A 13,179-nucleotide genomic window follows, 5' to 3' on the forward strand; every position below is an offset into this window, starting at 1 on the left:
GTTCTTTCTCGATTCTACAACTCCTCGGAAAGCGAGAAAACCCAAGTGGAAAATTAAAATTAATGCTTCCAAAACCCAAACAATAATGTTCCTCCATCGACAATCTACCAAACTAAAACCAGCTCCCTCTTGTACTGTAATCATGGATGGCACAAGGGTTGAGTGGTCCGCCGAAGTAACCTATCTCGGGATGTTGTTTGACGAAAAGCTCCCATTCCACGCGCATGTGGTGAAAACCGTAATCAAGTGTTCCGCCTTGGTTAGGTGTCTGTATCCGCTGATTTGCCGTAGATCCCACCTCTCAAGGGTGAACAAACTGGCTGTCTAAAAGCAAATTATAGCACCTGCAATCCTCTACGCAGCTCCGGTGTGGGAATCATGTGCTCAGACTCACAGGAACAAAATCCAGGTTGCTCAGAACAGAGTGCTTACTGCTTAGAATGATCCTTTATCGACTCTTTGACCCAAGAATTTCAGACGTCCACCAAGAGGCGAACATTCCAAAATTAGATTTCAAAATTAATGACATTAAAACTAGGTTTATGTAGAAATGCAATACATCAGAACATGCTTTGATAAGCAATTTGTATATAGTAGGTTAGGTTTATATAGTAGTTACAGGTTAATTGTAGTTGTAAATAGTAGTTATAAGTAGTCTCCTTTTTCAAATTCAAAACAAACCAATCCCACGAAGGTGGTCATACTCTAATAACAGGCCTGATAGGACTAGGAACTGTAAATAATAATTAAAATTTCAAATGTACTAAAGTTGAAAAGACGCATCTGTGTCACTTGATAATCCATACATGTAAACCAAACAAATACAAGAAATAAAGATCATTTAAATGTCAAAAAAAAATGTGACTTGTCTGGGGGTGCGATTTGAACTCGTGACTTTGGCGTGAGAGGTATGGATGCTAACCACTACGCCGGGGTCACTCCCGTTTATTTATTGAATGTTATACCAGACTTTTATCTTTCAATAATTTCACATAACCGTAATTCCAAATCGTTCTCATTCATCTTCAAGATGGATGTTTAAGGTGGTGCAGAATATTAGACAAGATTTTCAAAATGGGGACCGACAAAATCGGGTTATTAATGTATTGCAAGATAGAGCACCCTTCATTCCAAATCTAGTTTTTCTTAGGCCGCACGTGGAGTTGCATTATGATACACAAAACCTGACGGTTCTTGACCTTCCCGGTGATCTCGACCTCCCAATGGCTATGGCCACTTCCTGGCATATACCTGAAAAAAAAAACAAAGCGTGTTGCTTGATGAACTACGGTAGGCAATTGATCCTACAACAAGCCATACTTGACCAAATTATCGTCGACCAGCGTTTCTCCGTACGTGTAAATGCCCTTCCGGAAGGGACATTCGGCTTTTGGGCTCATGTTGGTCAGATACTTCATCCACATCATGTCGCTAAGCCCTAGCATCATGCATTGGTTCGAGTTGGCCAGGTTATTCAGAAAGGGCCGACAGCTGTCCGATGCCCGAAAGTCGTCACACTTCTTCACCGAAGCCGACACGTCCCACCCGTTGAGGAAATCCTCCCGGAACTCGATTATCCCACTGACAGCGTTGTTGGTGGCGTTGTATGGCGCGATACGCATATCCGGTGCGAAAATCGGGAGATCCTTTTTGCCCAGGCATTGACCTACCCGATGAACGACCAGCTTCTTCTTACCCACGTTGCCGATGTTAGGGGCTAGGCCGAACAAGTTTTGACTGATAGCCGGAGGGGGATGTACCAGTAGTAGTAGTGGCAGCAGCACGGTTCGTAGACCGGGACGGTTCATGATGAAGTGACTTTGGAGTAAACTATCGGCGACTGTTTTATGAACCAACCGAACGGAAATGTCTAATGTTCACTTTAATTAGCACTGTACGTCGGGGTAATGGACGGTGAAATGAAAATGAAACGATTTCGGTGTTAGTTTTATCACAGATTTTATTACCAAAAATTTAATGAAAAAAATCAGTTTTCTTTCTGCTAGATTCGCTTTATAATAACTAGAATTAAGTTTACTGTGTGCCTCACCACCGTGTTCACTTTGTTCTTCTTGTTGTAGTGTTTCCAGTGTTCGCGCCTGGCTTTGTTTTAGTTGCTTATTATTTAGTTATTACACTATGTAGTTGTTCATAGATTTGTTTCAAGCTACTACTAGCACTTGCTTGCCGTTTTCAGCTAGCTAGCGTAAGATCTGATTTGCGCAGCAATCGGAGACTGGGGCGGGGAAAAAGGTTCGTCTTCAGCGATTTTGCTCTTGCTTATTGTTGGAAAAAAGTTTGTTATAAATTTGAAAAATTGTTTCATTCGTTTTTAGTCACTTTGGGTTTGCTTGTTTTTTGTTTTCTTCAAGTTTTAAATTTACAACAGTAGAAAATTTTCATTCGATTTTTGTTTTTATTCAGTATTACCTAGTGATTGACGAGTCTTTTTACAAGAGTTGATTTCTATTCCACAGATTCGTTCTTTTTTTTTTCGTAACTGAGTCATTCATCTAGATTTCTTTTTTTCATTTGTTCTCTCCCTAAATCGAATCTATTAGGAAAGCCATACAAAAGCAACAACGGCAACAATCGATCCCAAACTAAATTACCAACGATAAAGTGAGTTCTAATTACGTAGAAAGTTTTTCTAGTTAATTACATTTTTGTTTCATTTAAGTGTCCAGTCAAATTCAATCTATACTTTCAACAACGGAATGTAACAATAATCTGGTCAAAGGTAACTCAAATATAAGTTTATAATAATCTGGATGACTTCCGTACCAAATCGAGTGTCTCTCGATCTTGAGAGAGCTTTACTTAAATTCGTAAAGCCTCCTACTTGGTGTGAGTGAACTTCATCCTTTTTCAACTTGTAATTTCACATTAACCAAAGGACGTGTGGAAACATAAACATAACCTATTCCTGGTCCATTTTATCTATCGTGGATGACACTTCAACCAGCTACGGTATAGTGTCCTTTTTTGGCCTCTTCCGTTATTCCGCCTGTTCTTTTCCTACTTTCATTCTATATTCGTTATTTTGCTTTGTACAAGAGATGAGATTGGTTAATTCTATAAGAACTGTTAGTTAGTATTAATTCGATAACAAAATGTGTATAGACTTTTTTTTCTCGTTTCAGTAGCACTGGGTTTTGTTTGTTTAAAAATCTTGTGAAATTGAGTAACAGAATTTTGCTAAATTTATTTAATGGTTCTAGCAGCGGTTATTGTACTAAATATAACGCTTTTTTTATTGGTTGAAGTGATACTTAAATTTCTCTCTTATTGAAAATTGAAAGTAACAATCAAATTGTAGCAATAAGTATGAATTGTTGAGACTTGTTCGTTTTTTTTTTATTCGGAAGGATGTTTGCTAGTGGCGAGTTTGATTGGTTGATTCGTTTTTGAATGTTCCTAGCATCCGAACAAATTCACCAGTAGCAAATGACCCGGGTTGAAAGCTCTCAGTATTTTCTTTATTATCGCAACTATTAAAAGTTTGTATATGGTATAATCGTCTTCGTCGCTCCTATTTTTCATCTTCTTTACAACGGCAAATGTAAAACCCGCGATTCGCTCTTTCGAGGAAAACTTAAGCACGAAAAAATGTATGTTGGTTGGATAACCTTTAAAGCGCCATTACGCCTTAATCGCGATCCATGTACATCAGCTGTCCCAGAATCAGGACGGTCCCTATCAGTGCCCAGCTGGATCCGACCAATGGCGATCCTCGGCCGCACAGTTCGATTACACTTTCCTATGACAGGGAAAAAAAAGAAATTAAAATTTAAGACATTTGAGTCTAGTTTTTGCACAAAAGACTTACATTCGCATGTTTATTGATACAGGTGAGCGGTCGTCTCCGCGGAAGTTCGACGTTGTGCACCTTGTGACACGCCAAGCTTTCATTGTAGTCGTGTTCGACGGGCCACGTGGTAACGTGGACTTGTGAAGGCACCGGACACAGCGTGTCCAGAACCAGTAGGATCATGTTGCTAAACGGGATTGGCATCACCACGTAGGGTCTACGATCAATCATGAACAAATTTTCCCACATCAGATCAGTATGAAGATTATAAACTTAACAATGGCAATCCTACAAACCTCTCGCACTGATGAGAATCCTTCCGGTACACGGCCGGATCGGCGTCGTTGTTCTGTTCGTATAACGTGATGACGTGATCGCATGGTTCCGGTCGTGTTCGATTGATCAGAACCTTGTTGAACTCCGGCTCTTTGTAGCGACCGGCCGTCGGGTCCTCAATGTCGCCTAAATCCGAGGCCGCGTCGTACTGGCTGCTATCGTACACTGAAACAAAACCACACGTTATCTCCATTGGGCGAAATCCAATCATTGGATGTCCTACACACTTAGAAATTATTACCGACTTCGGTAATTTATTACCCAACTTTGAACAGCGTTCGGTAAAACTTTGGCTCTCATTTCAAAAGTTATTTAAATTTCATACCACTATCAGCCTTGTTTAAGGTGAAAGTTAATGCTTTTCCGTTGATATTGACCCCACACTCGTTCGAACCACACCCAAATTCAAAATGCACCAATACCTACAAGCATTGCAAATTAGTAAAATGGGAAGTTTTGAAATTTTGAGCATATTCGTAAATACAATATTATTGTATAATTATAATATTTCTCGATAACTTTTTCAAAGGGACGATGCAGAGGCGTCGCGTGCCTCATTTGTTTACCTGTGCACCAAACTTTGTTCGTTATAGTTTACCACCACATATTAGTTTTTGTTTTTTTTTCAACGCTCCATGAATTCGAAGGACATATTCTCTATTACTATATTAATCACTACGTAACGTAACATTTGAAGGGCCTATCGTCTTGTGTAAACAAAACTTGTATGGCCCTTTTCGCGTTAACCGAAGTAGGATGAATTGCAAAACTTATGTCGTTTTCGTTTTTGTGGTGTAGCACTGGTGTAGTGTAAGCAGGAATAAGCGCGAGTCTTTGACAGCTCAACATCATTTGTTCATAAACAAAGGTGCATCCTATATCTACACCCTAAAATATTTCGGTGTACGGCAGTGTAGCACCGGTGTAGCTACACCGCAAAAACGAAAACGACATTAACTAATTCTCGTTTTTATCACAAGGAAGTCGAAGAGTTATCTTTCGACTGAAGCGTAATGAAGAATATCGAGAATATCCGTCAAACACTTCCGAAAACATTTTTTGATACAAAACAGTGTCAAAATCTAGAGAACCGGCGCACCGGCGCAGCCATCGGAGAGATTTGATTGAGAGATTTACAACTGACAAGAGAGTGAGAGTGAGCTTTTGCGCTCTCTTTCTCCATTAAGCTGGGCTTAGACAGGGCAAGTCAATTGATCAAGTCCAGTGCTGTAAATTCTCAAAATCATTTGAACATTTTTGATGAAAATGAGAAAAGTAGCTATTCGCTATCAAAGGGGACCTCCTCCGAATGGGTGATATCAGTTGCTTAGTCATTTGACGAAGGCATGGATCATTCTCATTTGAGAAACGCTATATACCTATCATTCGATTGAGTGTAACCTACACACAAACGGAGCTCTGGTCGACATTCCGGCGAAAAAGCTAAGCCAACCCGACACCAACCTGACTTCTATCAAACCCCAACCCGATGTTGACCCGACATTGACCCGACATAAACCCAAAATTGACCCGACATTAACACGACATTGGGTCGACATCGACCTTAAATTAGCCTTACATTGATCCGACATCGGGTCGACTTGTCTGTTCGGGACCATTTTTCTGGATTTCTTCCATACTCCACTGTCGTATATCAAATGATACTGAGTGACTCAATTGACAGTGACAATGAGCTTCGAATGAGAAAGGGGCTCTTCAAATTATGGTCATGTGAGAATTCGTTTACACAGAATTGATTGAATGGTTGTAGTGGTTCATCTTCAATCGAATGATATGAAAATTTACAGCACTGATCAAGTCAGTTGAATTCAACTGACTAGAACGCGAATTGAACGTGTAAACCATGCCATTCAACTGACTTGATCAACTCACTTGAATTGAAAAAAGTTGAACCAGGCTCAACTTTTCAAGCCAATTGAATTCAACTGAGTTGATCATTTGACTTGCCTAGTCTAAACCCAGTGCCTGAAATCAGATATCCAAGTGCACAGCAAGAAATGCACGTTTTAAGCAAATGTTCTTCTAATTTAAACTCACACATTCATACCGGTCTGCAAGTATGATACACGTCCAAAGCGTACCAGACTGCTGTTTCCGTGTTGCTTCCGTTTGATGCGTGACAGCTGAAAGTTTCAATTACAACTAGTGGTGCAAACCGCCTTGTATTGTGGAAAATTTCTGGTACATATGTTTCAAGAGGTGATAGAAGGTCTGCTTGGATTACATCAGGCATTTGACCATTCACAAACTTGCCACCCGCCACCCAAAAAAGCTCGCTTTAGGTGCACTATTTAACGAGTTTTGTCGTAGTAGTGATATCGACATGCTTAGAAATCAATGCATTAGGGATTAGGCAGACCATCCGAACTAAATTTAATCCCTTTTGAAGCAAACCAAGGTTGAAGATTCAATTAAGCCACAGTATAAAATAGAGCTATAATGTAACCATACACGGATAGAAATCTCCTTATACCTTTTGGCATATTTCTATTGCTGATTATTCATAAAATGTATAAGTCAACTAATAAGCAGACGCCTTGCAAAAAGTTTATGAAGATCATGTGTCAAATGAAATGTATAAGCGGTCACACATACCTTTTATGCATTCTTATAGGACCTATATGGTTTGTCTTATGGAATGTATAAGGCTGATGTTTGGCAAAAATGTATAAGTGAAACACATGAATAAAATAATTGATTTTCGTTTCGTGTAGAAATCTAAACGCATTTTTTTAAAAAATTATTTACTCCTGTGTCGTGCACAGGTTGCACATGTGGACGCGACGCCACTGGACGTATCAGCTTTCGTAAACAATGCATTTGATCGTCGATTTGGCGTAACTGGTAGCTCGCCCACGCATACTAACACTACCATCAGATAGGGGAAATTTTTCCCTACCTGCTAATGGATTCCAAGTTCAGGGAAGACTTACCGAAGAACAGGGAAGTCTTACTGAAGTTTAGGGAAGTCTTGCCCTAGTTCAGGGTAGGCTTGCCGAACTTCAGGGAAGTCCTTCTGAACTTAAGGGAAATCTTGCCGAAGTTCAGGGAAGTCCTTCCGTAGTTCAGGGAAGTCCTGCCGTAGTTCAGGGAAGTCCTACCATTACAATTCTCGGACATCAGGGAAGGCCTGTCGAAGTTCAGGGAAGGCCTGTCGAAGGTCGGGGAAGTCCTTCTGAACTTAAGGAAAATCCTGCCGAAGTTCAGGAAAGTCCGGCCATTTCAATTCTTGGATGTTCGTTTATTTTCTCAATGATGGATCCAAGATGGCGAACGATTTTCAAAATAGTGGATTTAAAATGGTAAGTCTTTGATAAAGTGTTAGATCTTTCTAAGTATAATACTTTTGTATGCTTATAATAACTCCACAATTGAAGTTGGAGATTTCAATTCCAAAATTTTGGCTGATTTTCAATGCTTTGGATTTACGATGGTGGGTTTTCGAGAAAATAGTCATTCTTTCAATATTATAGTATAGTTATAATTATTCCAATATTGTTATAGAAATTACAATTGAAAGATAGACGTGGAATTTCAAAATGACGGGTAATTAAAATAATGGTGGAACCAAGAAGGCGGATGAATTTCAAAAGAGTGGTTTCAAGATGTCGGGTCTTTCATGAAAAAGTCGATCATCCTAAGTGTAATATTGTTGCATAATTATGATTATTCCACTATTGAAATGACAATTTCAATTTGAAGATGTCGGTTTATTTTCACATTAGTGAATCCAATATGACGGATTATTTTTAAAATGGTAGATCTTAGTAGTATAGTTGTAGTTGTAGTATAGTTTTAATAATCATTGAAATCAGAAAATTCAATTCCAAAATGATTTAAAAAATGGTGGATTAAATTCATGCTTAGAAAATTCGATGTGTGTTCCTGTTGAATATACTAATCTGCAATAATTTCAATATCCTCAGACTTGTAAACTACTTGTGAAAATTGAGAAACGTTTTGATTTAAAAAAAGTATTTCATTTAGCAATTGGAAAGGTGGTCTAAAATAGTTCAATTTATCTAATTATCTTTAAAAATATTTAAATATATCAGAATAGCTCCATCAAATAGGCTAAAACTTTCACAGACTATGTGGAATACTTGTGAAACTACTTGTGAAAAATGGGATCAATTTGGTTTAATTTTTTTTATTTATCAATGGCAAAGGGGGACAATTTCTACAATAGTTGAACAGTTGAACATGATTTGGAAATACCCTCAATTTAGCATTATTATAACTATTTATTGTCAAGCGCTTTCATCAACGTTTGGATTGGGGCAAAGTTGCCAGTCTTCTTGATATTATGTCTTGGGTTTTATGTATTTTGCTCTACCTGTATATGGTAAACAGACTTGTACTGTACAGAGTTGAAACACTTATCGACTTAATTTTCCTTAGTCTGGGATAGAAAATAAAATTCTTAGTCTCAGGATTTCCAGCGGCTCAAAACTTCTCCTGTCCCGAGGTGGTTTACCAATCAGACTTACATATAATGAAGGCTGACACGTGCCCGAGGTTTTGGAAAATTTTCGATGCTCGAATTACCTAGATAATTTCAAGATGTAATTCTTCATAGGATATATCAGGGGCCTCCCTTAGCTCTGTCGGTAAAGGCGCAGCTACAAAGCAAGACCATGCTGGAGGTGGCTGGGTTTAATTCCCGGTCCGGTCTAGGAATTTTTCGGGTTGGAAAATTTCTCGACTTCCCTGGGCATAGAAGTATGATTGGACTTGCCACACAATTATACCGATGCAAAAATGGTACAGGTATCGAAAGCTCTCAATTAATAACTGTCGAAGTGCATCTACAACACTAAGTATGAGAGCACGCAATAAGCTAATATGCGATATGCAATAAGCTTGAAATGCGAAGAAGAAGAAGAAGAAGATATCTATGGAATTTTCTCAAGAATTTCCTTAGAATCAGCCCAAGATGTCTTCAGAGTTGCTTTCAGGATTCCCCAAAATCATTTTATAATTCCTTCTGGCATTATCTTGAAATTTTCTTTGAAAACAACCTTAGAATACCTCTTTAGGGATTCCCTCTGGGAAATTCTTAGAATATACTCTACAATTCACTTAGTATTTTCAATAATTCTACTGTGTAATTTTGCATAGCATTTGCAATGTAAAGTTAGACGTACTACAGTAGCGATAATTCCTTTAATTTTCTCTCCTAATATATATTATATATAATAATACATATAATATTCCTAATAATTTTCCAGGAATTCATCACAGAATTACCTTGGAAATCAATGGAAATTCTCTGAGTTTTTTTTTCCAGGAAATTCCCTTGAAATATAACTTAAAGGCTGACTAAAAGTAAATTGGTACGCCCCTCGTGCGCCGCTAGCACGCCTCTAGTGTTGTGAATCAAAAATCTTTGACAGTTGATTGTTTAAACTTCTATATAGAACAACTATAGATGGACTTGGAATTAGGGCGTAATAGCTTTTGTAAACAATAACCTTCTCTCGATGTTTTCTAAGAATTCAAGGCAAGCCCACGCAAACCAACATAACCATTGGGTAGGGGAAGTCTTCTCCTACCCGATGGGGATGTTTATTTGCGTAGACGAACCTTGACTGTCTAGAAATCATCAAGAGAAGTCATTGATAACAAAAGCTGTTACGCCCTAATTCCAGCTCCATCTAGAACTGGTGCAAGTTTGATCAAAGTAGTCGATCGCGTTCAGAAATAACGTCAAATGGAACTCGAAAGAAAAAAAAATATTGTGCACAAACACCTGGAAAACCCAGAGTGGTCCGGTTCCAAGCTGGCTAAAGTGCTGAAGATGCCGAAAACAACAGTTTGTCGAGTGGTCAAAACCTACAAGGAAACCCTGAGTGTGGAAAGGAATCAGCGGACCTACGAAAAAACTGGAACCAGGGATCGTCAGCTGCGCAGCAAGGTGTTGTTGAGGTGCGTTAAAGCCAACCCCGGTCTTTCGATCCGGGATGTGGCCAGAAGGTACAACGCCAACTTTCAAACGTTGCGGAACATCATTGCCAGGGAAGGATATAAGTCGTACATCCGAACCGGCACATGAAGCAGAATTCCATGGCCAAAAAGCGTGCAAGGCTCTTGTACGACCGTGTTTTGACGAAACACAAGGGCTGCACTTTGATCGTTGACGAAACATACGTCAAACTCGATTTTAAGCAGCTTCCCGGTCAAAAGTTTTACATCGCGACTGGACGTGGGGATGTGCCGGGAAGATTCAAGTTAGTGTTTTCTGACAAGTTCGCCATGATTTGGCAAGCGATTTGCAGTTGTGGCCTGAAAACAGAACCATTCGTCACATTCTCGACGTCTCAAGTTTACATCGAAGAATGCCTGGAGAAGCGTGTATTGCCCAGCTGGGTGACATGCCGCCATGTTATTGAAACCAACATCTGAAACGTCACAATTCCAGTGTGAACTGCAAAAATGGCGTGACTGAATTGTCTTATTTTTATCAACTGAAATTATTTTCCCTTTTATGCCATATAAATGGTTGACTTCGTGGTAGAAAATTAGAAAATAATATTTTATGAGTCCTAAGTTTATTTTTCACAAAATGTAAGCAAAAATATTAAGAATATCCATAATATCAGTCACGCCTTTTTTGAAATTCTGGCTTGAATCTTCTATTTGTTTACAAATTATGAGCTGTCAGTGGGGCCCACGATTCGCGGGCCCGCAGCGATGTTAGCTCTTTTCAAGGCAAGGCAAACAAGATAGGGATGCCACCCAGCTGGTATTGCCGTTCATCCGCAAGCATAGGGGCAAAGTCATCTTTTGGCCCAATTTGGCCAACTGCCACTACTCCAAGGTGTTTCTGGAGTAGTATGCTGCCAACAAGATCGATTTTGTCCCCAAGCTAATAAATCCTCCGAATTGCCCGGAATTTCAACCAATCGATAAATACTGGGCAATTTCAAAGCAGCGACTTCAACGAAGTGGCGGGGCAGTCAAGGACATTCAACAAATGCGGGAAAAATGGAAGAAATGCACTGATTCCGTGTCCGTTTCCACTGTGCGGGCGCTGATGGGCTCCATCAAGAGGAAGGTTCGAGGTTTCGTTCAAACTGCAGGAATGTAACTATTTAATGCTGTTACTTTTGAGTTTTAATAAAAGCACTGTAAAGCAACCATTAATGGACTTTTTGAACTTATTGAATCACGTATTACAGGTCTTTTTGTAAGAATCAATTTATTTTTAGTCAGTCTTTAGTCTTGTCAAAGCATCCTCTCGGACTTCGCTTTAAATTCTCTACGTAATTTATTTGGATTTCTTCTAGAATTCACGTCAAAACTTGTCAAAAATTCTTCTTGGAATTTACTTGTAATTATCTTCAGAAATCATTTGAAAACTACGTATTTTGATCTCACAACTACAGACTGCACTCCAATGGGTCAAAGATTATCCGAAATAATAATCTATGTATCAAATAACAATTTTGGTTCTATCATACTGATAGACCATAATTAGGTAGACCATAATTTAGACTAGGACTTCGATGATAAAACTTGTAATGTTATTCAGGGTATTTCACCATGGTTGGTAGACTGATGCAAAATTCAAAATTTTCACTCCACAGTGCTCAAACGGTTCCAAATTGGGCCCTGATTAGCCTCCCAAAATTTGAACTCATTTAGTAAAAAACTGACTTGGCACAAACCATTTGAAGTTTATATAGAAATTACTATGGAGAAACCATAATTTCGGTTCATATCAATCTCAAAATTCACTAGTTCACTCTGCTTTAGAAAATGATAATTGAGCTTGTTGAAAATTTTCTCAGCTACAACTCTGTTGAAGACCACTTTTCGATCAAATGTAAGGAACAAAAATTATTAAGGATTCAAGTCACTGATGTCTTATGATTATGCTCAATCAACTGTTCAGCAGGCAACATTGGTGTTTATGGCGTGTAGAATAGAGGACAAAAATCATGGCTACTATGTCACACTGCAGAATACAGTGTTGCCCACAATACAGTTGCTTAATCTTGCCATAAGATTATCAATCTCTTAATCAATTAATAACTATTTCATTTGACGTTTGGCTGAAAAACGATTTTCTGCAAAGTTTTAGCTGATAAAAATTCCCATAAGAATAGCAATAGAATTTGTTAACAGTACAATATGTAAAAAGGCTAGAAGACAATGAACAAAAAGTTTTGTTTTCCCATAGTAATTTCCATATAAACTTCAAATGGTTTGTGCCAAGTCAGTTTCTCACTAAATGAGTTCAAGTTTTGGGAGGCTAATCAGGGCCCATTTTGGGACCGTTTGAGCACTGTGGAGTGAAAATTTCGAATTTTGCATCAGTCTAATGGTTAGCTGTTTCCATTAAACCGGAAAAAAAATATATTAGACAACCGGGAAAAACCGAGAAATAGCCGGGAACTCAATCCAGTGGCCACCCTGAATAATCCACTAAAAAGTTCTTAGAATTCTTTTGGAAATTATCTTTGCATTGCTATAAAAGCTTTCATTAGAACTCCATTAGAAGTATCCGCAGAATTCTTTGGAATTTTCCTCCTTGAAACACGTCTCTGAATTCCCTTGGAGACTCTTCTCAGAAATCTCTTTGAATTCCCCCAGTATTACCTTTAAACGTTTTCAGAAATTCCTTTAAATTCTTTTAGAAATTCCTTTGAAGTTTTAAGAATGCATTTGGGGTTCTCCTCTCCCCTCGGCATACTCTTAGAAATTAATTCGATTTTTTTATTGTAATTCGCGTGGAATTCTTCCCGGAATTCGCATGGAATTATCCTTGAAATTCCCTAGAATCTCTTCTATGAATTTCCTTGAATGTTTTTCCGGAATTTCCTTGGAACTTTTATCCTCAGTATTACCAACCGGTGGCAACTAACGATTTTAAATTGTCTCACTACTTAACTAGCCTATTGGTCCCAAGCAAATCGATTAATGTACCCCATTATAGTCGAAATTCTAGTACTACACTATGTTTGTTTTGATTCGCTATGAAAGTTTGACAGATAAAATGAGGGGTT

At 38.6% G+C, this 13,179-nt stretch overlaps 2 protein-coding genes across 7 annotated transcripts in view; both read right to left on the reverse strand.

Moving 5' to 3' along the window:
• Positions 1 to 1,129: 1,129 nt before the first annotated feature.
• On the reverse strand, positions 1,130 to 1,808 carry LOC135708537 (uncharacterized). Its single transcript, XM_065230643.1, has 2 exons — positions 1,321 to 1,808; positions 1,130 to 1,251 (listed from the first exon to the last, which is right to left on the reverse strand). The coding sequence occupies exons 1-2, from the start codon at positions 1,806 to 1,808 to the stop codon at positions 1,137 to 1,139; spliced, it is 603 nt and encodes a 200-aa protein (XP_065086715.1). The 3' UTR covers positions 1,130 to 1,136.
• Positions 1,809 to 1,942: 134 nt separating this feature from the next.
• Positions 1,943 to 13,179, reverse strand: part of stj (straightjacket) — a 53,341-nt gene continuing 42,104 nt past the window's right edge. For all 6 annotated transcript variants that reach the window (XM_065230393.1, XM_065230391.1, XM_065230392.1 and 3 more), the window contains 3 exons: positions 4,108 to 4,312; positions 3,830 to 4,028; positions 1,943 to 3,760 (listed from right to left, as the gene is read on the reverse strand). In XM_065230393.1, the coding sequence (XP_065086465.1) occupies positions 3,650 to 3,760; positions 3,830 to 4,028; positions 4,108 to 4,312 (515 nt within the window). In that variant the 3' untranslated portion in view covers positions 1,943 to 3,649. The remainder of the gene's footprint in view (positions 3,761 to 3,829; positions 4,029 to 4,107; positions 4,313 to 13,179) is intronic.

Source organism: Ochlerotatus camptorhynchus, unplaced genomic scaffold (assembly GCF_037179485.1).
Source record: "Ochlerotatus camptorhynchus isolate MF236.1 unplaced genomic scaffold, CSIRO-AGI_Acam_v1.1 ptg000330l, whole genome shotgun sequence".
NCBI lineage: Eukaryota > Metazoa > Arthropoda > Insecta > Diptera > Culicidae > Ochlerotatus > Ochlerotatus camptorhynchus.

What these genes read in the sequence shown, in the direction of transcription:
- LOC135708537 (XM_065230643.1), bottom strand. Translation starts at nt 1,808, where the DNA reads ATGAACCGTCCCGGTCTACGAACCGTGCTGCTGCCACTACTACTACTG. An exon ending in GTCGACGATAATTTGGTCAA is followed by an intron (nt 1,252 to 1,320) that starts GTATGGCTTGTT and finishes TTTTTTTTTCAG; the next exon opens with GTATATGCCAGGAAGTGGCC.